Source organism: Brienomyrus brachyistius, unplaced genomic scaffold, assembly GCF_023856365.1.
Source record: "Brienomyrus brachyistius isolate T26 unplaced genomic scaffold, BBRACH_0.4 scaffold46, whole genome shotgun sequence".
Lineage (NCBI taxonomy): Eukaryota > Metazoa > Chordata > Actinopteri > Osteoglossiformes > Mormyridae > Brienomyrus > Brienomyrus brachyistius.
This window is the reverse complement of record NW_026042321.1, coordinates 1,371,422-1,398,576: the sequence shown is the minus strand read 5'-3', so window position 1 is coordinate 1,398,576 and position 27,155 is coordinate 1,371,422. Positions and strand designations below refer to the sequence as shown.

Below are 27,155 nucleotides of genomic sequence, written 5' to 3'. Positions count from 1 at the left end.
GACTATAACCATTTGGCAGAGTAAAGATTCTGAATTCTGACTTCTATACTCTTCTATCTGAAAGTGAAAAGGAGACTACTAGGTTATCTAAGAGCCTGTAATGAGACTCACAGTGTTCTGATACATATGAAGAACACCTTGGTAAGACCCATTGGTGCAGACCCTCATTATCTACTCCAAAAACTAAGCACAGCTGTAAGAGCTCAGACAAGCTGAGAGCAGAACATCTGGAGCCTTGATTGAGGTATAGATGGTGAAGGAATGTCCCGACCAATAATGTGGGAGTACTGCGTGTGTTTTGGGAGGGTAGGCTGTTTGGGGCTAATTTTCCCAACTGATGTGAAACCAAACCTTACATAGAGTTCACTGGTGAGAAGCACTGGGATGACATCACCAGTTGGGTATCACCCTAGGTGACTGACAGGCCAGCCTGGAATGCAGGGTGTCTTACCACCCAGCTCATGAATTCCTGTGCTCAGGCAATTAAGGGAGATGTTCACATTCAGAATGAACTCTGCCTCTTAACTCATCGCCCTGTCTTCCCCTCTCCATTCCTCATAAATCACCCTTTTCATTCTTTAGAGCATGGTGACAAAGGAAACAGGACCTTGAGCCTGATAAGTGGAACATAAAAGCTGCAGCCTACAGCCAGCCCACATGTGTGTGTACCAATGAAAACCCCCCACAGTGTCTTGTCTTTCGAAACTTACAGTGTCAGTATCAGGCTGTGTTTGTCACCGATACTTCAAGCCCATTCCCCAGAGTTATTTCCTCACTTCCCACCGGCTGAAGCAGACAGTATTTGACAGTGCACAGTAATCATACCTAGCATGAATCTGAAAGCCTCACTTACTATGCAAAATGCACTGCTCCAGTGATTGCGATGGCTTTCTTTTTGGATCCATCTATAGGCCAAACAGGCAGTGCTAAGTGAAAGTATGTGTGAAAGTACGGCTTATCTCTGGTACCTAAAAGCTGTGCGAGCAGAGTACTCCATTAGTCACAGATGAGACTCTGCATTTTAAATGTGGTTAAGGAAAATGGATGGATGGATGGATGGATGGATGGATGGATGGATGGACAGATGGATGTTTTATCATACGAACGTCAGGAGTATTTATGGTTATTTAATGTGCTTTACTAACCATCAAACAATACCGGCATTAGCGATTATTCCAACACATTATGTGCAATATTTAAACACACAAACTAGCACCCATTGAAACGTAACCTATATTAATGGACAATTGATACAATACATGCTTGTATAATAAATCTTTTTTGGAAAAGATATTTAATTTACAAAATGAATCACATTAGTTTTGCATGATACACAATCATTTTGATACATCTTAAGCAATTTAATGTGTTTGAAATAATTTTAAAAGTATAATTTGAATAGAGATAACTGATTTTGGATACGAAACTAATATTAATCGTTCATGGCACTCTGAAACGACATTGAGATTTTTAGTTTGACACTGTTTTTTACGTTTTATGCACATTTCTTTTGCTTGTACTCTTCAGGAAAAAAAAAAAAAAAACAATACGACGCCCTGTCGCTGTAGCCTCCAGTCTGTCGATCTTAGAAGTAATACGGTCTTTTGAAAAGATGGTGCTTTTAGGGGGTGTAACTGGCTGGGGCATGTTTGTTTGGCCGCCACAAGCGGGCTAAATTAGCTAGATGAGCGGGGCGGACTTATCTTCCGCAAAAACGAACGACAGAAATGCAGACTTGTACGCGGCAACTGTCCTGTTCATTTCAATCAGTTCACCAGGACAAAACATTTGGCTAAAGGAAATGTGAAGAAGGTTTAAAGTATGGCATGCAAAGATGGTCTCTGTAAAAACGGAGATGGTCATTGCGATACCCCTCAGTTGTATTTACACACTCTTTTACTTGATCTGCATGACTGTCTGGTGAGTACTGAAGCACACTAATGTTGAGATTATATACTCTGCAGAAAATTCATTGCAGCTGCACGAATAACGCTTGCAGGAGTAGTGAAAATTTGAAACATATTTAAGCTATAATTCTCTGTTCACAGCAACAAGCGGTGGTTAGTCTTTTATAAGACACTGTGCTTTATCCCGCACCTTCTTTGGATCGTAAGCGGAGCCTCTGCACAGACAATAAACGAAGAGAAATTGTATCCTGAAAAATTCACACGTATTTTAGACCGACTTTTGGATGGCTATGACAACAGGCTGCGACCCGGATTTGGAGGTGAGCAGTTTTCTGAATGTTGGTAAATCTATGTCAGAACCGGGAATTAATAAAGGCACAACTGATGATCGCTTATATTATGAAACTACGGTAAAAACCCAATACTCGCTGATACATTAAATAAATGATTTCATAGGGTGTAAAACTATTATTGTGCGGAAACTTCGAATTTAATGATTGATACTGGTGTCTTCTAATGTCAAAAATATGCATTTTCCTGTGCAATAGGGTGCAAATAGCCTGATGTTCAGTTTGCTATGTGTGTGTTGTCAACCTCGGTGATGCATCTTTTTTTGTGTTGCCACTAAGTACATCCCGGATTGGATATCCTCTGTGTTACTGTTGAACAGACATCTACGAAAACCAGCATATTCATGACAAGATTGCCTAAAAGCTTGCATATTTTTGCTTTCATATTTGGGGCGATAATGAGTCTGTGTGTGCGTTATAGTGTGTCTGGGAATGTTTCTGGTATTATCTTGAAAAGACGCACCTAAACTCATAAGATAGATGCATAAACACCCTGTTGGATTGTTTATAAACTTTTGTAGCAATAAACACAACAGCGATGCTCGCGCTCAGCAGTGACGCAGTCAATTCTTCTAATGGCACGAGCCGTTCTTTTCATTTTTTCCAAGTCTTCCACTGTCTTCCATAAAGGCAGGACATATAACACAAATAACGTCAATTTATGAGCGACATAAAGTTGGTTGCCTAGGAGACTAGGAAATTTAACAAGGTATACGAAATAGTTTGGGTTACGACGGTAAAATATGGCATTAAAATATCTGATCAGTAGTTTATTTAACCACATTTGCAACTTATTTTTGTATGTGCATGGTCAGTTAATTCATTTATTGATTTTAGAATTGAGAATATATCTTCTTTACTATGTAGTTTAGATTTTCCGAAATAAATATAACTTTCCTGACCGTGTTCATTAATGATGCCTTCCCCTTATGCAAAGTAATTTAAGTGTAAGGACATAACGCCAGTGCCCTTCTTGAGTATTGAAATAGCAAGCAATCGAAAATAGCAACAGAGCATCGTAAGGCCAGTTCTATAATTTAGAAAGTGAATTAATAAAATCACGTCTTTGCCATCTGTCATATATGCCCATTCTATTAGCTATGCTAACTATAATTTGTATGAAATAAGTTTTAAAAAAAGCCTGCAAACATGAATGAGGATGAAAGATTCAATTCCAGTGCTATCTTAAGAGAGGGAAATTAGCAGTGATATTTTAATATTGTTTTCCTAGGTCCAGTGACAGAAGTTAAAACAGATATATATGTAACCAGCTTTGGTCCTGTTTCAGATGTTGAAATGGTAAGTGTTGGAGCAGGAAATTTCAGTAAACAAGGTAAAGTTAATATTTTTTATGCAATTTAACCCGTTTCTGTCCCGTTCAACTGCATGCAGGAAAAATAAAAAATTGTTATTCAAATAAGGTCGACACAGAAGTATTTATACTGTAAGTGTTTTTATCCTTATGTTAACGTTATTATTACATTTTTTTGTTCCATAATAACTGTATTATTTCTAGCTTTGCAAGGTTCAAATTAATTGCATTCAAATGTCTATCTCTATGTTAAATATATAAATCATACAACAACAAAAAAAGTTTGCATTTATGAAAAAAAAATATGAAAAAAAGTTTGCATGCATGAGTTAAATTTGGTTCTGGTACATACGCTATTTTCATTTACATTACATTTATTTTTAGCAGACACTTTTGTCCAAAGCAACGTACAACTGAGGCAAATAGTACATTACAATCATACATGCTGTCGAGGAGTGGACTAGGCATAAGTTATAATACAAAAAAAATCTTATCTCATATACCTGTAGTTCTTTCAATTCTCCTTTCTTGTGTACAGCACTATATACTTTTCAGCTATAACATTAAAACCCCTTGCATAACATAGTGTCGGCCCCCTTGTGCCACTCAAACAGCTCTGACCCCTCGAGACTCCACAGACCTCTGAAGGTGTCCTGTGGTATCTGGCATCAAGATCTTAACAGCAGATCCTTTACGTCCTGTAAGGTTCAAGGTGGAGCCTCCATGGATCGGACTTGTTTGTCCAGCATATTCCACAGATGCTAGATTGGGTTAAAACCTGGGGAATTTGGAGGCCAAGTTAAAACCTTAAACTCTTTTTCATGTTCCTCAAACCGTTCCTGAACAATTTTTGAAGTGTGGCAGGGTGCATTATCCTGCTGAAGGAGGCCACTGCCATCAGGGAATACTGTTCTATGAAGAGGTGTACTGCACCAATGTTTAGGTAGGTGGCACGTGTCACAGTAACATCCACATGAATACCAGGACCCAAGGTTTCCCAGCAGATCATCACCCAGAACATCACACTACCTCTGCATTCTTCCCATAGTACTTCCTGCTGCCGTATTCTCCACAGGTAAATGATGCACATGCTTTCGACCATCCACGTGATGCAACAGAAAATGTGACTCACCAGACGAGGCCATCTTCTCTTATTCTTCCGTGGTCAAGTTCCGATGTTCATGTACCCATTGTAGGAGCTTTCGATGGTGGACAGGGGTCAGCATGGGCACTTAGACCTATTTGTGGTTATGCAGCCCCCTACATAGCCGACTGAGATTCGCTGTGTGTTCTGACACTTTTCCATCGTAGTCGGCATTAATGTTTTCATCAATTTATGTAACAGTAGACCCCCCCCCCCGCGGGATCAGACCAGATGGGCTAACTTTATCTCCCCACATACTTCAGTGAGCCTTGGGCACCCATGACCTTATCACCAGTTCACCGATTGACCTTCCTTGGATCATTTTTGGTAGGTACTGACCACTGCATACTGGGAATACCTCACAGGAGATGCTCTGGCCCAGTGATCTAGCCATCAGTATTTGGCTGCTGTAATAATCACTCAGATCCTGACATTTACCCATTTTGCCTTCCTCCAACACATCAACTTCAAGAACTGAATGTTCACTTGCCTAAAAGGTAATATATACAGTAATGTCACACCACTTAGCAGGTGTTAATTGTAATGAGATGATCAGTGTTATTAATGTCAACCTGTCAGTGGTTTTAATGATATGGCTGATCGGTGTATGTTGAAGAAAAAAAATAAATAAATGAAAAATTGATTTTATTTATATATATATATATATATATATATATATATATATATATATACACATGCACACTGTTTTAGATATTAAAATACTTTTTCGTTTTAGGAATACACTATGGATGTGTTTTTCCGCCAGACGTGGGTGGATCGCAGGCTAAGCTTTGAGGGTCCCATGGAGATCCTCCGGCTTAACAACCTCATGGTCACCAAGGTGTGGACCCCAGACACCTTCTTCCGCAATGGCAAGAGATCTGTCGCCCACAACATGACCGCCCCCAACAAGCTTTTCCGCATCATGAAAAATGGCACAATCTTGTACACCATGAGGTAACACTGGTTAAAAGCAAATTCGCTGTACTTGCTCAGTAGTGGGAGTGTATAGTGTCAGTACTGTAATTATCCAGCCAGTTTACAGATATTTGGCAGTTCAGACTGGGCATCAGGACTGCACTGTGTTTTCCCAGGGGGCCACTCCTGCCCTGCGGGACATACAGTCATGGCCAAAAGTTTTGAGAATGACGCAAGGATTGCTTTTCACAACGTTTGCTGCTTCAGTGTTTGTAGATATTTTTGTCTAATGTTTCTACAATATACTAAAATATAATTACAAGCATTTCATAACAGTCAAAGGCTTCTATTGACAATTATATTATGTTTATACAAATAGTCAATATTTGCAATGTTGGCCCTTCTTTTTCAAGACCTCTGCAATTCACCCTGACATGCTGTCAATCAACTTCTGGGCCAAATCCTGACTGATGGCAGCCCATTCTTGCATAATCAATGCTTGGAGTTTGTCAGAATTTGTGGGTTGTTGTTTGTCCACCCCCCTCTTGAAGACTGACCACATGTTCTCAATGGGATTAAGGTCTGGGGAGTTTCCTGGCCATGGACACAAAATGTCGATGTTTTGTTCCCCATTCACTTAGTTATCACTTCTGCCTTATGGCACAGAGCTCCATCATGCTGTAAAAGGCTTTGTTTGTGACCAAACTGCTCTTGGATGCTTGGGAGAAGTTGCTCTCACATGATGTTTTGGTACCATTCTCTATTCATGGCTGTGTTCTTAGGCAAAATTGTGAGTGAGCCCACTCCCTTGGCTGAGAAGTGACCCCACTCCCTTGGCTGAGAAGTGACCCCACTCCCTTGGCTGAGAAGTGACCCCACTCCCTTGGCTGAGAAGTGACCCCACTCCCTTGACTGAGAAGTGACCCCACTCCCTTGGCTGAGAAGTGACCCCACACATTAATGGTCTCAGGATGCTTTACTGTTGGCACGACACAAGACTGATGGTAGCGCTCACTTTTCTCCTCTGGACAATCTTTCTTCCGGATGCCCCAAACAATCGGAAAGGGGATTCATCAGAGAAAATGACTTTACCCCAGTCCTCAGCAGCCCAATCCCTGTACCTTTTGTAGATATTGGGTATCAGTCTGTCCCTGATGTTTTTCTTGGAGAGAAGTGGCATCTTTGCTGCTCTTCTTGACACCAGGCCATCCTCCAAAATCTTTGCCTCACTGTGCATGCAGATGCACTCACACCTGCCTACTGTCATAACTGAGCAAGTTCCTGACCACTGGTGGTGCCCCGATTACACAGCTGAGGAGATGGTGGTGGCGCTTGCTGGACATTCCTGAGCGCCCTGAAGTCTTCTTCACAACAATTGAACCTCTCTCCTGGAAGTTCTTGATGATCTGATAAGTGATTGATTTAGGTGCAATCTTACTAGCAGCAATATCCTTGCCTGTGAAGCCCTTTTTGTACAAAGCAATGATGACTGCACATGTTTCCTTGCAGGTAACTACGGTTAACAGAGGAAGAACCATGATTTCAAGCACCACCCTCCTTTTAAAGCATCTAGTCTGCTATTCCAACTCAATCAACATGACAGAGGGATCTTCAGCCTTGTCCTCGTCGACACTCTCACCTGTGTTAACGAGAGAATCACTGAAACGGTGTCTATAGGTCCTTCTGTGGCAGAGCTGAAATGCAGTGGAAATTTTTGGGATTAAGTTGATTTTCATAGCAAAGAGGGACTTTGCAGATAATCACTCTTCTTTACATTCTGGACTGAGGCAGCAGACTTGTGAAAATCAATATCTGTGTTATTCTCACAGCCACGGCTGTACAGTATAAAAGAAACAGGACAGATGTTTTGCATACTAATGGTAGAAATTGACGACAAAAATAGTTCATGATCTGTAATTAGTTTTTAAGAGTATGCAGTTGTTGCAAAGCTGCATCTGCTTAGAAGACGCCCATTGACTGCAATTCGTACTGTTGTATATAGTGCTGTTCAGTCTATCAATAAAGCTGAACTAAACCACAATATAACTGAGCGTCTTTGTTGTTCCAGACTAACGATCAGAGCAGAGTGTCCAATGAGGCTGGTGGATTTCCCAATGGATGGACATGCCTGCCCTCTAAAGTTTGGAAGTTGTGAGTCAGTGTTGTGTTGTTGGTTTTTTTTTATTCATTGACTGCAACATGTGAATTTTAATTGACTTAATTTAAAACAGGGGTGACCAGTCTTATCCGTAAAGGGCTGGTGTGTGTGAGGGTTTTTGGGGTGACCTGTATGTCAGCTGGTAAAACGCAGATGTGAGGACTCTTCAGCCAATCAGTCCTCTGGTTAGTGACCTAATTAGGAAGTTGCAGTGAAAACCCGCAAACACACCGGCCCTTTTCGGATATGATTGGCCACCCCTGATTTAAAAGCTTAGTGTTCTGGAAATTTTTTTTTCAATACCCAATACTTCAATACTTTTTTTTGTTTAATTAGTGAGTTAGTACCATGTTTAAGTGGCAAAATGAAGCCTTATTGTAAAGTAGTAGATATATTCCAGATTATTTAAAACTGTTTATTCATTTAAATTTTATATATCATCCTTCCTGTTACAGTTTCCTAAAGCGGTAATAAATAAAGATTTAGCAAAAACAATGTAATCCAGAGCTATGATTACAGTGATTATTAAGCAAAGACCCAGTGCATTCAAAATCCATATGCTCATACTGTGTGTGGATGATTACACAGCAAGGATTTTTGTAAAAGAGAGCGTATAGAGCCTTATCGCATAATGGACTGGTTTCAATTTATCTTCCCTGTCACCTTGCTTGTCACGGCAAGTGATTATTTAAACAGCTGCGAGCCGCTTTCACGTGTGTAGTTTTAAATTTGCTTTCTCATAAATCGAGTGGAAGAGGCTTTTATCCAAAGTGATGGAGAAAGGGCTTTTTCCTACCGAAAACCTGCGGTAGGCAGTAGTGGCTGTTACTTAGCATGGACAGTTACTGCTGGCCTCATTCAAGGCAAATCAAAGCAAGTGCGATGATCCGTCTTGGGCGAGCAAGCAGGGAGCGAGGAATCAGGGTCAGGTAGACGGTATTCCAGAACAAAGGGGTTTATTCAAAGGGGTTAAACGGGGGGGGGGGGGGGGGGGCATATGGGATGCACGTCAATGACCGATCTGGGAAACGGATGAAGATGTGGACTGATGTACACAGAACGAGCCGGAAATAACATCAAACAGCTGGGAACGATCAGGGTTTCATACGAGGTTAATGAGGGGGTCGTTACAGCAGGATGAAAGTCTTATAATAAATGATATATTTACAAAAACAAGTAAAATCCACACAGTTACAATAGTTCGCAAACATTTTTCATTTATAGGAAATTCAAACGGCCTATAATACATATAAGGTTCTCACCATAAAATGTCTGCCAAGCAAAGTTAATAAGTGTTATTATTTGAGCCAGGAACCTAAAGTTTTTCAATAATTTCTGATACTTATTCTGTTTATATATTTTTTTATTGTCATTATAAACCCTTAGCGGTTATAAACCCTCAGCAGAGATTTTCTCTTAAGCTACTATGGAACTTTATTACTTTAAAAGAGTCCCAGCAGATTTTACAGGAGGTTATATAAAATGAGGCAGTATTTTAGAAATAGCTCCTCTGGATTGAGTGCTCATAGGAGGCAGATTAAAAGCTGCTCATTTCTATTTGTCTTTATTCAACCATGCCTGACACGCCGGAGAAGCTCAAGAAGAACTCATACATTATGATTATTGAATCAGCACTGTGCTATTGAGGCATTTCCAGACAAAACTTTTGATTACATGCTTTGCGACTTGACCCTCTGGGTGGGAAAAAAAATACATTCTTGAAGTACATTGTGAAGAGCTTATGATGAGACCTCTAATCTCAGCTAATTCATTTTTATTAAAAAAACTGTTAAAACTACAATGACAGGATTTCTCATTTTGCAGGGACTGATCCTCTCTTTCATAACTTTAACAATTGGAAAAGCGGGTTCTAGGTGTGATAAAAAGCTTGTGCTTTCAGACTTAATAAAACCCCAGATGAAGCCTGATTTCGCCTGGTAATCTGGTAATAAAAGAATCCTGATTATATCTGATCAATGAAAAAAAGAAATAATTCAGATTATTTCAGAAACGACTGAGTAATGAGTAATTTTATATCAGTGCCTGTTATATGCAGATCTTTCTTTTTTTTCTTGTCTGAGGATGGATTATTCTGCTTGCGTCCCCTGTGACCATGATTTTAAGGATATAATAATGTTACATCGGCATTAAGCCTTTACCTAATGCAAAACATACACTTCTCACCCTCAGATGCATATCCCAGAACAGAGGTGATCTACACCTGGACTAAAGGACCAAGACATTCAGTTGAAGTACCGTCTGAGTCCTCCAGCCTGCTTCAGTATGATCTCGTTGGACAGACGGTCTCCAGTGAGACTGTAAAATCGATTACAGGTAGTCTGCTAGCCACAGCTACATCACAGTGACATCACAACATGCCTGGACACATAATTTTATTGTTATATTCATCCCGTGCTATGATAGCTAGTTTGTACTTAGCCTGCCACACGCACCCACCTGCTGTCAGTTAAAGTAGAAGCTGATTATAAGCAGAAGCTGATATCTGCCTTTTTTCAGATGCTAGCTTGATTGAGAATAATGTGTAAATTTGAAGGGGTGAAAGGTATAAAGTTTATTCAAATAAAAAATTTTTTTTTTTTTATAAACATATGTTGAATAATGAACGCAAACCAACCAATAGGTGTTAATATTTAAATAAATTAAATTAGTTGGATTGTCATTAAATATTAGTCTGGCGGTCCAGTGACTGCAAGCTGAAATTTCAGGTGGTGTTCAGTTTTTTTTTTTTTAAAAAACATACTTTGTTATATTTTACAAATTTGCCTGAATGTAGTGCTAGATTTTTAAGACACTCGAATGATGTGCTGATGCATTTGAGGTGAAGACAACCTGTGTGTTTTTTTGTGTGTTAGGGGAATATGTTGTCATGTCAGTGTATTTTCACCTCAAGAGGAAAGTGGGATACTTCATGATTCAGACATACATCCCATGCATCATGACAGTGATCCTCTCCCAAGTGTCCTTCTGGATAAACAAGGAATCGGTTCCTGCAAGGACTATTTTCGGTATGTCTCCTTCCTTACTCACATGTGGGAAGCAAGAAAAAAACAAGACTTTGATGTTTTTTTTAATTGTTTTCTGCATGTGATATGGCCTCTTACTCAGAATTTAATTAAAGAAATGTCTTAATTACCTGCTCTATAATCAGCCCAGCATAGCAGAATGAAGTCTGTGAAGACTCACTGACCACCACCTCTAATTTCCTCAGATTTGTGTTTCCATTCGTTTTAAGAATGGCTACTCCTTGTTCGGTCTCTGGCTTTAATAGTCTCCACCAGCCATGGACAGTTAAGGATAGAGGACGACGCTGGCTGTCCCAAACACCTATACTCAGCACTTGAGTTGCTCAAAAACATTCACTCTCACTGTCTTTGAGTGACCTCTGTGTAGCATCACCTGCTGAAAGGTGCATTCTTAGCAGTTTTTCTTCAGTTCCCACAAACATTCTAGTTCCCGTACCTACTAAGCAAGGTAATGTTTGTGGTCTACCTTACCTGATACTTTGGACCAGAAAGTTCTGTCTGGTTTGTTCTGTTCGCTGGGAAAGCTTGTAGCCATTGGCCATACAGTATGAGTGTGTTAAGAGTAGCGTTATGTTCAGGCAGGAGACAGTGTATCATTTAGATTTCTGAAATGGTTTCTTGGTGTTTTTTCTGCTCATTCATCTGTTTTCCTGGCCCTAAGAAATCATTAAACTCGATCCATTCTCTCCTCGCTCTTCGTATCATATTTACATTATTACTGCTCTTAATCATTTGCATTCATCTTTCATTTTATATGAAAATTTTGCATGCATTTCAATTATAATTAGTGCTTACTGTAGCTATCACTTCTCTCAATCACAGTCAAGTTTTCTAGTGAGTTAGGTGATCAGCTGATTTTTGTGATCATTAATTTTTACTTTATTCTTAAGAATGGATGCATAACAACACAAGATTAGTGGACTCATGGTGTTTGTGTGTGTGGGTTTCCATTGTGTCTCGCTTTTTCCTCTGTCTGGATAACTTTTAGCCTGATTTTGCTACCACTAGCCTGTGTCATTAGGGATAACCTGTAGGTCACGACAATGAAAATTGTGTGTTATAGAGAAAAACAGCCAAAAGGCAATTATTCAGTATATTGGCTTAGAGAAGAAACTTCAGTTACTAGTGCACCCACTGTATTTGTTTATGGTCTCATTGTCTGATCACTTGCTATAGGCTTCAGGCTGCCAGTGAGTCCACCCCAAGAAGCACAGGAATGGACAGGATACCTGTCCATCACAAGACTCACTCAAAATCACGTGCTATGGATAGGGCTGATATGAATGACATATGAAATACTACTTTCTATATAAATTTCTATATTTGGAGAGATGTTTAAAAAGCTCTAAATGGAACACACATTTACAAATGCAGAGTCACTGGAAATAAATTGCGTAAAACACTAAAGAAAGGCCAAAAGCTTGTATATACCAAAATCTTTTTATTTGAGGAGCACATGACTATAGTTCCTTAAAACAAAACCAATCTGTCTCTTTCAAAGTAGAAAATATGACTTTTGACTGAGACGAATATCTGACAATAAAAAGTCTAAAACTCACATATCGTGTTTCAGAAGGACTTAAAGACATGTGGCAAAGCATGAATTACAATCATTTTACTTGAGGAGCATTCTGGTATTGTTTAGGGCTGGGATTCGACCTTGACCTCACAATTCGATTCACAAGTGCCTGGTTGGATTCCATTTAGACTCTATGTCAATCTATGTTTAAGACACGTTAAATAATGTTCGATCAAACCAGATATGTTATAAAAACAACGTCAATGGGCAGAGTACTGTAGCGTTAATGCAAAGCAATGTAATTGTTTAAATTACATTACATGAGGAAAATGAAAGACAATGAATACTAATAAGCAGATTTGTTCTTGTTACGAGCCGGGATCAGGTGAGCTAGCGAGACGCGGGGAAGGATGAAGCAGGCAGGCGAGGATGAGGGAAACTAAAGTTTATTGGGGAACGACAGAGCTGACAGCAACGCACATCAATGACGGAACTGGGGAGACTTAGACATGGACTAAAAACACCAGACAAGCCGAAATAACAGGAAACAGCTGGGGACAATCTGGATGATGAGGGGGCGTGGCACACACGAGGACTGGACGCGCAGGTCATGACAGTTCTTGTACTTACCCATAAATGCACCAAAATATTTCATCCACACTTTCCCCTCTGCGGTTCTTGTGCTCGGCCAGAAATAAATTAATTATACCTGCAGACGTTTAGTCACCTCCATTTGCTTCATTGTTACCCACAACGTTTGAAAAAAAAATATTTTCATAACTGACAGCAAGTCACGTCAACCTTAAGCAGGGTACTGAAAGTGATTGGTGAAAGAAAAAAGCCGTACTTGACTGGACTAGCTTGCATTCAGGTGCTCGGAGTACTCCATTACCATGACTGACAATGTACCAAGGTGGCACTGGTGAGGCGATTGAGACTATTGCAACCCTCCTAGAGGTAACAGAGAAATTAGCACCACCTATACGATAAGAAGACTGATACAAGTGAAAATCAGCTAATTTATTTAGTTATTTAGAAAGGCATAAATAAACTAGATCGATCGTGGGATTTTGTGAATAGATATTGAATCATAAAAACCAGGATGGTGATTAATCATAAAATTGATACTTTTTCTCACCCCTAACAATGGATAATTTAATATTGCCAAATTGCTTGCCTGCATGCCTTGGAGCACACAATACCCACACAGCTTTTGGAGAACATGCATAACCGACACGCACAAAATCGGCTGGGATTCAAAGCTACAACCCAAGAGGTGTGAGGTGAACAGTGCTACCTACCAAGTGCCTGTGCCTCTCGTCGACGTGCAGAGTGTTTATTCAGGGGGTGCAGAAGTGTGTGGCAGAGCCCAGTTAAAAGGAAGTCAAGTCCTGTCAAATGGACACTTCCACTTTACATCATAGAGTGCTGACATATAGCTAGAACAAGGCGAAAGTGGCCAAATCTGCCTTCACATTTGTGAAACACTTCGCTCATGTTCGATGGAGAAAATAGCTGTTTCTGGATGGTGACTGTACACCGGTATAAGCTGCCCTGCTATTGTAGTATGGAATGTTTGGCTTGTGTGGGAGCTGCTGCGATGGCTATAGTCCAGCTCTCTGTGAGCTACAGCATTCAGCTGGGATTGGGCAACTTGACGTATTCATATAATGATGATGGTGACAACAACAAGGATAATAATGAGTGTCACGGTGGTGCCATGGTTAGCACTGTTGCTTCACACATCTGGGACCAGGGTTCGAGTCTGTCATGGCTTCACATGTGTGCTGTTTGCATGTTCTCATCATGGGGTTTCCTCTGGGTGCCCCAATTTTCTCCCACAGTCCAAAGACAAGCTGAGGTGAAGCATGGAGCTACCAAGTTGCCCTTAGCTGCTAAAAGTGTGTGAGTGCGCCCTGCGATGGGTTGGCTCCCCATCCTGGTTTGTAGCCTCCTGTATAGTCTCCAGACCCCCTATATAATATAGTATAATATATCATATATTATGATGTATGTTTTCTGCATTTGTTGTATCAGGTAACATTTGATAGTAATGTTAATTATTGTTGTGACATGAGGAACAGGGAAGGGCTTGGGTACATATATATTCTACTGTATATCTGGGTTAATATAAAATAAACCACATTCATACAGTAAGATGAACCACATTCAAGAAGCAATTTTACAGTATCTTTACAGGTTAATCTAACATATTAAGGTTAATTTTATTTACAGCTCAATCTTTCAAATCAGGGTGACAGTGTCTTGCAAAATGTAATTGTTAAAGGTTCCAGCAAGAAACAAAAGTATATGCACAAGATTTAGAGGCAAACAGACATCCTGTGAGGGGAAAAGTACTTTTTGCAGGTGTTGTTTGTAATGTGCTACTGCTGTAGTGGAGGGAGAAATGAGGCTCTGCAGGTGTTGGTGAGTTGGGCAGAATCTCAGTCAAACCCCGGATGGAAACCAGTGGGGATTAAGATTAAACCAGTCAGGAAAGGGCAGAGCCTCCGACTGTGATGGTATGTAATGGTCACATTTCTCATTTTAGTTCCCATTACTTCCATCGCTGCTTTCAGGTACGTCAACAGCACCAAACACCCTTTGAGGTGCCAGCAACAACAGACAGGCAAAGCTTGTCCCTAGGTCTCCTACTCTTGTATATGTACAAAAAATGTCTTTCTCTCAGTCAGGCAGAGGTTCACTTGCAGTAATTTCACAATTTCCCTTGGCCCCGGGGGCTTGATACAGAACTTGTCACGGCTGACCTTGTGTATCACTGAGTCTTTCTTCGGGGCATTGAGTACCCTATGAGTTGCCTCTTTTGAACCCAAATTAAAATTCCAGCACCCGAGGTGTGTGAAAGCAGTGGATGAGATAGAGTCTGATGTTCTATGGCGTCCCTCCTGCTTCCTGTGCACTTTCATTTTCCGTTCACATCTCATCAATGCGGAAACGCCCGGAACGTCACGACCAAATAAGATGCTGATTAGGTGTGTTCATTTGTATCAGGGAATGTACGAGCCCAGTTCACCAGTGGTACCATCTTATGATTCTACTTCCAGTTAGGCATTAAGCTTAGAAGTAAGGCAATACCGTTATTATGTTCTGTTGGTCTTGATCCCCTTCAGACAGTGAATGTAGCTCACTTTCACTGAGACAACACATAGTTTAATAAAATAATATATATAATAATATCTTTATATAGAAGAACAGTTGAATATTTTCTCTTTATTTACTCGTTCCAGACTCAGTAAATACCGGATCTGGAGTCTAGAAAAACATTCTCCCACAAATGCCGTTAATTTGTTAAACATCATCCATTGGCAGTAGCTTCTAGAAATGTGTGTTTGGATTCTAAGACAAGGTGATTTTTACATTACCTTAGGATTGGGGCCAGTATAGAATGCGACTCGAATGCAAATTTAGTCTTCAGGAAAAAAAATATTTATTAATCCAGTCCAACATCCTGCATTTTGAACAAGAAGCGTGGTCGCCGGCTGATCAGGTAAGCACGTACCACTTTAAACGTGTACTAGGATCACATTTCCTGTGTTCAGCCTAAAGCTGACCTGAATTTAGATTAGAAGCAATTACTGACTGTGCCTTCTATGCAGCCTATGGTCCCGATGGCACATTTGTGTGTTTCATTTCTAGTGCCATACTGAATGAAATGATATCTCTTCAGTTTTCTGAGTGTGTAGACAGCACTGGTTATTTCTTATAGTCTTAATCTCCATGAAATATACACAATATTGTGTTGTCTCAAGGAAAACAGCAGAATAGATTATCTAGTTAATAGACAGCAGCATCCAGTAGGAATGGGAATTACAGGAGTCATTTAAGGTGACAGTGATAAAACAAGGATTTTTTTTTCTTTTTAAGTTCACTGCAAGTATTTTCACCAGGTTCCTATTTATCAAAATGTATCATTTTATTGAATATTGTGGAAGAATCTGAACAGTAAAGTACGTAAGGTGATATGATGCTGATACGCTAAGTATATGCTGGGCAGATGTATGTAACGCCAGTACTTGCATATTCCACGTTTCGAGCCATTTAGATCTCCCAGATAAGGCCTGGTTCTGAACCACTGATGTACATAATTAAAAACTAATTTGGTTTCTGCAATCATTATAAGTTGTAAAAGCAATGCTATTTTGAAATTTAGTCTTGTTCTGCTTTGAGTAACGTTTATTCTGCTTATTAGGCAGCAAATTGATATATTCAGCACAGCCCCACAATGTTTTAGGTGGTACATCTAAAATTCCATTCTTCCAAAGTAATATTTTTGTCCTGATGTTATTATTTTATCGAACTATATTGTATAATACCAATAAAATATAAGGTATATAATCCCATTCCTACTGCATGCTGATGTCTATTAACTAGATTATCTGTTCTGCTGTTTTCATTGAGACTACACATAGTTCGATAAAATAATATATTTTGATGCCAGGTTTGAGCACCTCAAACAAAAATTGTGTAATTTTCGACTTAAAAATAATTTTGGAAAGATCTGCCTTATTTTTTAGAAAATCATAGCATATGATGTAGCCATAGTTGTTTATCTGTAAATCTTTCAGCTGTGAACGATTCAGTAAGAATGCTGTAATGAATGCTGTAATGCTTAAAGGGTAACATTAGCTGTCATGTTTGTTTGTAAGCTTCTCACAGGATTGAGGATTGATTGCTCACACTACCCAGTAATAAATCGCCATTTGTGGGTCTTATCTTTTTGACCATCTGCTATTAATAAATGTTTGTAATGTTTGTCTGACTGGAAACTCATGTAAATGTCCTTTGAGATTTTTTTTAAGTATATACTGTAATCTAGATTATTCCTACTTTAACTGTGGTTGGCAGAGTGATTTCTGGTTGAGCCCTTAACTGCTTCAGGCCTGGCTGATCCTGCTTTCTAAATTGTCTGTCACTTTGGATATAAGCATCTACTAAATAAATGTTTACTTATTCGATAGTGGGAGGAGTGTCAGCTCACTCTTGTCACGTCCTTCTGCTTGCAGGGATCACCACGGTGCTGACCATGACCACGCTAAGCATCAGTGCCCGTCACTCGCTGCCCAAGGTCTCCTACGCCACGGCCATGGACTGGTTCATTGCCGTCTGTTTCGCCTTTGTCTTCTCCGCCCTTATTGAATTCGCTGCCGTCAACTATTTCACCAACGTACGGACAGAGGCTGCCCGGATGAGGTCGGCCAGGATCCCCTGCCCGGGCGATGCCAGAGATGCTGAAGAGGTGTTACATGTGAGCCAGCTGGTCGACATTCGCCTCTCACCCATAGGTCAAGGGCCCTCCCGCAGATACTGAAATCCATTATGGTACAACTGTAGAGAGCAGTACTCCACATTGCCCAGGGAGGTAAAACACTTGTCCTCTGCCCCGAGTTAAACTGAGGACCCCTGAGATTTTACTTTCACTGGCTTATTCTCCTCTAAAATTCTTTACCCAGAGAACATTCAATTTCCAGTGTAATTCTGCTTAGAGATGTAAGGTTACCTTTTCTTGCAATAAGACGTTTTGTCAGGTGTACTAAGGGCTTAGATTTAAAATCTGTTTCTAGCTTTTCTTGCGATTTCAGCCAACAGCTAGTGGTAAGTAAGCAGTTTATAGAAAGTATAAGGGTGTCCAGACACAACAGCTATTTCTTACTCAAGGATTAAGTTCATTTTGCTTCACAAGAATGTGGTATCACATGTAAGGAAGTTCAAATGCGTACAGAAAGTCTCGATAATGTTGTATGCATTCTTGATGTATTTTGTATGGTGGATCCAGTAGTACACCTCACTGTTTCAGGTTGAATCCTTGGTATGGCGAAAAAAGTAAGTAACCCAGAGCACTTAGTGAACCACCTTCTGATCAGTCTGTCAGAATGAGAAGAAAAATGACGAATTACAGTTAGCTTAGTCAAAATGCGGTAAGAACGCCAAAAAGGGTTGGACAGGCCCTGATCCAGGTGATGGACACGATGTAGATTGTTAGCAGATTGTTAGACTATCCTAAACAGACTGGACTGCTGTTTCATCACAACGACATGCATGTCCAAGCTAGGATTCAATGCCTCTTTGCCTCATCCGAGCCGCCTTACACATGCAGCCTCACAAAACAGGGTCTCCGTTTTGCAGCTTTATACAACATGGCAATGTGATTGTTTATTGCATAACAATTAAATAAGATTATGCAATCAGAGTGGACGTTGCGGTAAGAATGTGTATTATTGTTTGGTTGGACTGTGGAAGATGATTGGGTGACATCTTCCAATGTAGATGGATACGGTTTTCAGTACAAAGGGCCCTGGTTATTTACTTATTTATTCCAAATCCCTTAGGCTGAGGTTATAAAATAAAGTACTAGTAGCAGAATGACTAGTCTTTAATTAGATAAATTTGTCAATTGCTTCATTTTTCCATGCTTAGCTGGCTGTCCAGGCAAAGACCGCTGAATGCACCCCTAATGGAAAATAAGAGTTCTGAGGTATATTTGTGCAAGGTAAATGAATTTTATAGTGTCCAATTGACTATCAGATTATGCCTTCAGGAGTTTAAATTTAATTAATGCCGGCCTTCTGGAATCTAATCGCAGAAAGAATCAGTAACACTGCCAGCCTGAAGAAATGGAAATCCCATTCTGCTTAAAGAAACATATAAAACAACTCCATATTGTGTTCTGTTTGCTGCCTTCATTGGAGCGACTCTAATTCTTAAGAGTGGGTAGTATTGCCTGGAGGAGAAAAATCACTGAGATTTCAGAAGAACATTATTTTATTATAAGATTTAAGGGCAGCTTCAACCGGCCTTACAAATTACGAGGAAACCAAGCAAACAGGGATACGACAATGAGTTAATTTACAGTGTTTCGAGATTCCCTGAAAGCCTTTTATCTTTTTTAATTAAATATAATTGCAGACAGGTTGGGATAAGCTTTCATCCACAGCTTTTTTTGGGACATATCAAAGGGGAAGGTCCTCCTCACCCAGCACCAGGCATCCATGAGATGTTTTTTGGGCTAAATGGAGTCGGGCCTTTCATGGGCTTCATTTAGACCAAAACTAGTTGTTGCACATTGTGCTGTGTTTAGTCCATCAGATATGGTCCAAAGATGGATGTCTGTTTCGGACCACATACACTATAGCCCTGTTACAACGATAAAGGTCTCTAAAGACTCTAAAAGATTGTATCTGAATGATCAACACTAGTGAACATGACCTCATCATATCGTATGGAGCCAAACACGACCCACAGGAAAAAAAAACTGCAGACCTTTGTCTTTATGCAGAAATGTTTAACCGACTACAAACAAATGTTTTTAACCAGTAGAAAAAATGCACGTCACACCTCTACATCCTTTAAATGTTTTGATTATTTGTGTCGTTTGCCGCCTTTGTCATTATTGTGCACAGCTTGCATACAAGCTATCTTATGTCTTGTGGTTTACCACTTTCATTTGACACAAAGTCAGAGTACTTCCAGTTGCCGCTCAAGCTGTACTCTTTATCGGTTTTGTGCTGTGTTGAACGTTCTGACGCTTCTGAACTAGTCATATTAGATTATGTGTGTGACTGCCCTCTGGTCTGGGTATGTACACTGGTAGCCTATGAGCTGTAGGGGTCAGGTGCATGCTACAGTATATAATCGATTCCATGACAAATGAGTTTTATACACGACAGATCAAGACTTTTGCTACTTTTGACAACACTATGTCGTGTACATGGGTTACCATAAAAGGTGGAAAGTTCAGGTTCAGAAAGTACAAATCCAGACAAAGATTTTTTTCTCAACCATCCAATGGAGTATAAAGAGTGATAGTGACAGGGCCCCCTTTTCCACCGATGCAAAGCGCGATGTAAAGTGTGACGCAAAGTGGTTTATTGGATTTGTACCAGCGCTGTCCCCTTTCCCAGCCGCGAGCTTGTTTTCCCTGTCATCTGCCATCATTGTATAGCAATGATGTACTGCATAGATGTAATAGCAATCCGCTATAGATCATGCCCTGCTCTTTTTTAAAGGTGAGGTGACTCACCATTCTGATTGGTTCCTTCCCTGTTACACCCAAAACACGCCTCTGAACAATTAAAAAAAGTTAGGACAACTTTGCGCTTCGTCCTGGCGCAAAGTCTGGTTTTTCCTCTGTCAAAAGAGTGAAATGGATTTGGACACGTCCATAAATGTTAGTTGCACTAACCCACAGAAAGCACACAGAGTACTCAACTGGTTGAAACAAAATCTTGGTCTGGATTTGTACTGTTTGAACTTGAACTTTCCACCTCTGGTGATTATTTGTCCTGATTTCGGGCGGACAGTCTGCTTTTCCCTGCTGCTGCATGTCCTTTTTGCCCTTTTCTCATCTTTTGACATCATCTGTGCGCTGTGGGTTTCAGCACGTGTAAGTACTGATAGTGATAATATGATAATGATAGCAATATTGATATTATGAGTCCTGTTAGTGTCGACATTGACGTGTTTTAATCTACCTGAAAAAAAACAACAGTATGTTGAACTAGTTTTTACTGGGTGGGTTCCCTTGTCAGTGAGGGTAAGTGCTTTTGACTGATTCTAAATTCAGATTGTTTCTTCACATAAAATGAGGGATGTATGATGCATGTATTCCTATGTTAATGCTTATCATTATACTATATTGGCCCGAATATAAGACAATTCCATTTATAAGATGCCCCCCCCACACACACACACACTTTTTGACAACTATTTTGAGAAAAAATATTGTTGGAATGCCAAATTTTACCTTCATTAAAAAAATATATTTTATCTGACAAGAATATACAAGTGAACCAGCAATCACAGTTTAAAAAGCAACCACAGACAGTCAGATTACAATAAGTGTATTAAACAGCAAATATTCCTAAAGACAAATGTATTATTTGGGGGGGGGGGTGCAGTAGACCCTCATATAGAAGGTAAAAAAGCACAAGTTTCAGTTATATTAACAAATGATACAACGACTCTTTTAAACTGAATGTTACTATCAATAGCCACAATTGGTTTAATACTAGCAGCGGCACAGCCTGGGAAGCTAACATTTTACACGAGACTCAGGGATCCACGCTAAACAGGCGCACTGCTATGGCACTTATTGAGTCTTACACTCATGCAAGAAATCTAACGATATATCGGTACGTAAAAACACTTGTTACAAAATATCATATTTGGTGCCATCCCCTTCCTTGTCTAGACCCCAAATAGAAGACGACACCACATTTTTTGATGTATTACAAGGGAAAAAAAACTCATCTTATGTTTTGGTCAACAGGATGCATCCTTTAAGAAAAAGGACAGCAGGTGATCATTTTTTATACATTTCGCATGACCAGGAAAATGGTGGATCCTAAGTAGCCCAATAGGGTAGGGGGTTTGACGCATGCCTCCGCGGTGTTTGGAGACTGCATGTTGCCCGTGGTGAGTGTGGGTACCCTGACTTAAGCTGGGATCCTCCCTGGGGTATCCTCTGCCTTTTGGTGCCTGGGGAAGGACCCTGGACTAGCAATGCCCCCATACTGGTTAAGGAATTGGGGGAGGTCTCTTGATGGCTAACAAAGGCAATACTCACAATCATTCAATATTAGAAATGTTTCCGTTGCCCAAAATGCTTCTGGCTGCGGAAACATCCATCCATTTTTGTTGCCCTCTTGTCCTGTGCAGGGTTGCTGGGGTCTGGGCCCTTCCCCAGACGTAACGGGCAAAAGGCAGGGAATAACCCAGGGTAGGGTGCAGGGCATATAAATATCATTCACACAATTTGACAACTCAGAGGAAGCCTCATAAGCTGATGGGGAGAAAACATGCAAACTCCACACATGTGGAGGCCTGGCACAGACTCGAACCCGGGTCCCCGAGGTATGAGGTGAAAGTGGTAATCACTGCACCCCCATGCCGTCCCCGCAGTGATCATGTCAGTTGATATCAAAGGTCTCACAGCACTATGGCAGCATCTGCCTGTGCTTTCTTTACATGCCAGTAGCCATTATGTTTACTGTTAACCCATACTGTAAGTCTGGGATGGGCTATCACTACAGTGAAAGCTTTAAATATTTGTCACAGGATTAGAACACATTTGGCTTCTCTAGCATTTTGGAGTTAACAAGAAAAATCAATAGACAGTAATCCCTGAAACCTGAACCCTTAGTGTGTGTAGAATTTATCAAACTACCTCTAAGAAACCGATGGGGAAGTCAAGGCAGGGTAATAAAATCAAACGCGTTGATCATTTTTACTTTTTAACATAATGATTGACATTGGATAGTAAATATTTACTCAATATCTACTCTATACTTTTATGCAAAGCTTTTTAGACTTTTGATTGAGGAGCAAATATTCCTGGAAATGAATGGTTTTCTGTTAGGAAGCATACCTACACTGAAGTATTATATATTCTTTTTATAATATTTTGCCACTAAATTGTCTTTTGTGTTTTGCAGGAGAACGATGTACACAGCAGCCTGAGAAAGAGGGTGAATTATATGAGCCAGGCGGCTTCAGGAAGCTTCCGAAGATCTGATTCAGGCAGCAGTCTCAAGGTTATGGGAGGCGGAGCCTCTGCAGCGGCCCGGGCTCCATCACCACCCACTGCACTGTACCCTTCCAGCCTATCAGAATCCAGTCCCAACCCATTCAGCCAATTAAATGCATCACAGATGCTGGCCCCCTGGAGCGCACCTGTAGCCCTAACTTCAAACGTATGTACGGGCTCCCCTCCCCTCCAGAAAGTCAAGTCAGAGCCTGTGCAGGTGATAGGGGTCAAGACAGACTCCAAACGGACTACACATATGTCCCTGCTGTCGGCAACCTCCTCATCTTCACCCAGTTCAGACGCAACCAGCAAAATCGACAAATATGCGCGCATCCTATTCCCGGTCTCATTCGGAGCATTTAACATGGTTTACTGGGTGGTTTACTTGTCTAAGGACACAATGGAAACTAGAGATGGGTAGCCGGATAGTATCTTTGCTTTTACACCACTGGCAAAACAAAATAGAACAAATAATAGTGCGATTATCAGACATTCGCTAACTACAGTTACAAATCAATTACCTCAGCTATCGCCCACGTTGTTTGTGGTCTCCTTTAGCATAAGTGTATCTGATATGTATTGCCTTGTATTAATTGACGCAAGTTTTCTATTTTCACCACCTTAGCTGGGTAACTGTGGTAAGTAGCTACATGTGCTTCAGCAGTAAGAAGTAGCTTTATATGGAAATTGTCACCCGGTTGTTCGTAATCAGTGCATTTGTAATCCGTTATTATTGTTACCTCGATTTTTTAGGATATACAATAGCTGGTCATTTAATCAATGACTTTTGGAGGATAATATATAATAAATTTTATGTATTTTTTCTCCGTTTTGTGTTTGTTTAAACAGTGCTGTGTGGCTTGAAGATCACATTAGAGGTACACTGCATCCATCCTGTTTAAAAAAACATTTTGGTAACACTTTATATGAATGTCATGTCTATGAGAATCTTTGAACACATTAATAATACATGATGCATTCTTAAAGCATATTAAACATGGCTATAAATATTTATTTAAAAAAGGTAAGACATTATAGTCACATTTATTATATATTTCCAATGTTTTATGAAGATCTCATCCATAACAGACTATAGGTACCTTCTTAATTGAGAACAGTGCATTCCATCCGTCCATCTTCTATACCCTGAACCTCCAGTTCAGGGTCACAGGGGGTCTGGAGCCTATCCCACAGGCTACGGGCACAAGGCAGGGAACAGCCCATCACAGGCCACACCATTCACACCTACAGGCAATGTGGTAACCTCAGTATGTTTTTGGACAGCAGGCAGGAAAGCACAGTATTTGGAGGAAACCCCAGGAAAAAACGGGGAAAATATCAAACTCCACATTTAGAATTCAGTGATTAATTGTCATTGATGACACACCACAGCACAACAACAAAATATATCCTCTGCATTTAACCCATCTGTGATAATGTGACATAGCAGGGGGCAGCTAATTTAGTGCCCGGTGAGCAGTGCTTGGGGACGGTACCTTGCTTAGGGCACCTCAGTGGTGCCTTGTTGGTCAGGGATTCAAACCAGCAATCTTTTGATAAGAAGTGTGCTTTCCTAACCATTAAGCCACCACTGCCCACTTGGAGTTAAATCAAAGACTTGAACCCTGGTCCCAGAGTTGTGAGGCAACAGTGTTAACCACTGTGCCATCAAAGGCAATACAAACAGTCCATAATTCTTATACTGATCATTATACAACAATTGGTTGACGAGAGATGTTCTATGGCCACTTTTACCAGAGTATAATCGCACCTGAACATTTCACATCATATCCATCCTCCCGTTTTACAGGCGTGCCTAAAAAACGTTGTTTAAACGTAACCCTCTGGAGTAGGTGACCCCCCGCAGGAACATATCTCACCAAACCTCCTAAAACACTCTACGAGTTTATGTCACAGAGACATTAAAAACACCCCAGAAACCTTGAACGATCCACTTTTAAAATATATATAGAAAGAACTTTCTCTCCCTCTCACATACATACATACACACACACACATATACATACATATATATATATACATACATATATATATATATATATATATATATATATATATATATTGTCACGATCGGGTACGAGCAGGCAGGCGATCGTGCGGGTAAGCAGGCAAGCAGGAAGGCAGAATACGGGGCAAAACGGGAGTTTAATTAGGAAGACGGGGACCAGGAAATAGCTCACGCGTACAAACATCAATGACGGACAAAGGAAACCGGGAAGACCAGGACTTAAATACACAGGACTAAATCAAAGTAACTAGACAAAGCTGGAGACGATCAGGAAATACACGTGGGTAATCAGGGGGCGTGGCACACACGAGGAGCGGACGAGCCGGGCATGACATATATATATATATATATATATATATATATATAAAAAATAAAAATTCCCCACTCGCCCTCCTGTGGGCGGTCTTTGTCCTTCAAGCTCGGGTCCTCTACCAGAGGCCTGGGAGCTTGAGGGTCCTGCGCAGTATCTTAGCTGTTCCTAGGATTGCGCTCTTCTGGACAGAGATCTCAGATGTCATTCCTGGAATCTGTTGGAGCCACTCTCCCAGTTTGGGCGTTACTGCCCCGAGTGTTCCAATTACCACTGGGACCACTGTTACCTTCACCTTCCACATCTTTTCTAGCTCTTCTCTCAGCCCTTGGTATTTCTCGAGCTTCTCATGTTCCTTCTTCCTGATGTTACCATCGCTTGGGATTGCTACGTCTATCACTACGGCCTTCTTCCTCTGCTTGTCCACCACTACTATGTCCGGTTGGTTAGCCATTACCAGTTTGTCAGTCTGTATCTGGAAGTCCCACAGGATCTTAACCTTATCATTCTCAGCCACCTTTGGAGGTGTCTCCCATCTTGACCCTGGGACTTCCAGCCCATACTCCCCGCAGATGTTCCTGTACACTATGCCAGCCACTTGGTTATGGCGTTCCATGTACGCCTTGCCTGCTAGCATCTTGCACCCTGCTGTTATGTGCTGGATCGTCTCGGGGGCATCTTTGCACAGCCTGCACCTGGGGTCCTGCCTGGTGTGGTAGACCCCAGCCTCTATTGATCTTGTACTTAGAGCTTGTTCCTGTGCTGCCATGATTAATGCCTCTGTGCTGTCTTTCAGTCCAGCTTTGTCCAGCCACTGGTAGGATTTTTCAATGTCAGCCACTTCCTCTATCTGCCGGTGGTACATGCCGTGCAGGGGTTTATCTTTCCATGATGGTTCCTGTTCTTGCTCCTCTTCCTTCTTGGGTTTCTGTTGCCTGAGGTATTCACTGAGCACGTCATCAGTCGGGGCCATCTTCCTGATGTAATCATGGATCTTCGATGTTTCATCCTGGATAGTGGCTTTGACGCTCACTAGTCCTCTGCCTCCTTCTTTCCGCTTAGTGTATAGTCTCAGTGTGCTGGATTTGGGGTGAAACCCGCCATGCATTGTGAGGAGCTTCCTTGTCTTGATGTCAGTGGCTTCCATCTCCTCCTTTGGCCAGCTTATAACGCCAGCGGGGTATCTGATGACTGGTAGGGCGTAGGTATTGATTGCCCGGATCTTGTTCCTCCCATTCAGCTGACTTCTCAGGACTTGCCTTACTCGTTGCAGGTATTTGGTTGTTGCTGCTTTCCTTGTGGCCTCTTCATGGTTCCCGTTTGCCTGCGGGATTCCAAGGTACTTGTAGCTATCCTCAATGTCTGCTATGTTGCCCTCTGGCAGTACGATCCCCTCGGTTCTGACTACTTTCCCCCTCTTTGTTACCATTCGACTACACTTATCCAGCCCGAATGACATTCCGATGTCATTGCTGTAGATCCTGGTGGTGTGGATCAGTGAATCGATGTCTCGTTCACTCTTGGCATACAGCTTGATGTCATCCATGTAGAGGAGGTGGCTGAAGTTCGCCCCATTCCGTAGTCGGTATCCGTAGCCAGTCTTGTTGATGATCTGGCTGAGAGGGTTAAGGCCTATGCAGAACAGCAGCGGGGACAGGGCATCTCCTTGGTAAATCCCGCACTTAATGGTAACCTGTGCTATTGGCTTGAAGTTGGCCTCTAGAGTTGTTTTCCACAGCCCCATTGAATTCCTGATGAAGGCTCTTAGAGTCCTGTTGATCTTGTACAGTTCCAAGCATTCTAGGATCCATGTGTGAGGCATTGAGTCATAGGCTTTCTTGTAATCAATCCAGGCGATGCTCAGGTTGGTATGTCTGGTCTTACAGTCTTGAGTGACTGCTCTATCTACCAGTAGCTGGTG

The 27,155-nt window shown here is 41.0% G+C and overlaps 1 protein-coding gene across 3 annotated transcripts; it reads left to right on the top strand.

The window, feature by feature from the left end:
- The first annotated feature begins 1,604 nt into the window (after window positions 1-1,604).
- LOC125723167 (gamma-aminobutyric acid receptor subunit alpha-4-like) lies at window positions 1,605-23,718 on the top strand. 3 transcript variants are annotated; one of them, XM_048999559.1, is made up of 9 exons: window positions 1,605-1,920; window positions 2,049-2,227; window positions 3,489-3,556; window positions 5,480-5,670; window positions 7,700-7,782; window positions 9,980-10,123; window positions 10,663-10,815; window positions 17,377-17,618; window positions 22,804-23,718. In XM_048999559.1, the coding sequence occupies exons 1-9, from the start codon at window positions 1,835-1,837 to the stop codon at window positions 23,314-23,316; spliced, it is 1,659 nt and encodes a 552-aa protein (XP_048855516.1). In that variant the 5' UTR covers window positions 1,605-1,834; the 3' UTR covers window positions 23,317-23,718. The 3 variants fall into 3 exon arrangements, with proteins under 3 accessions (XP_048855516.1, XP_048855515.1, XP_048855514.1); XM_048999558.1 differs by having other exon boundaries at window positions 5,450-5,670; window positions 17,377-17,609; XM_048999557.1 differs by having other exon boundaries at window positions 1,606-1,920; window positions 5,450-5,670.
- Window positions 23,719-27,155: the final 3,437 nt, after the last annotated feature.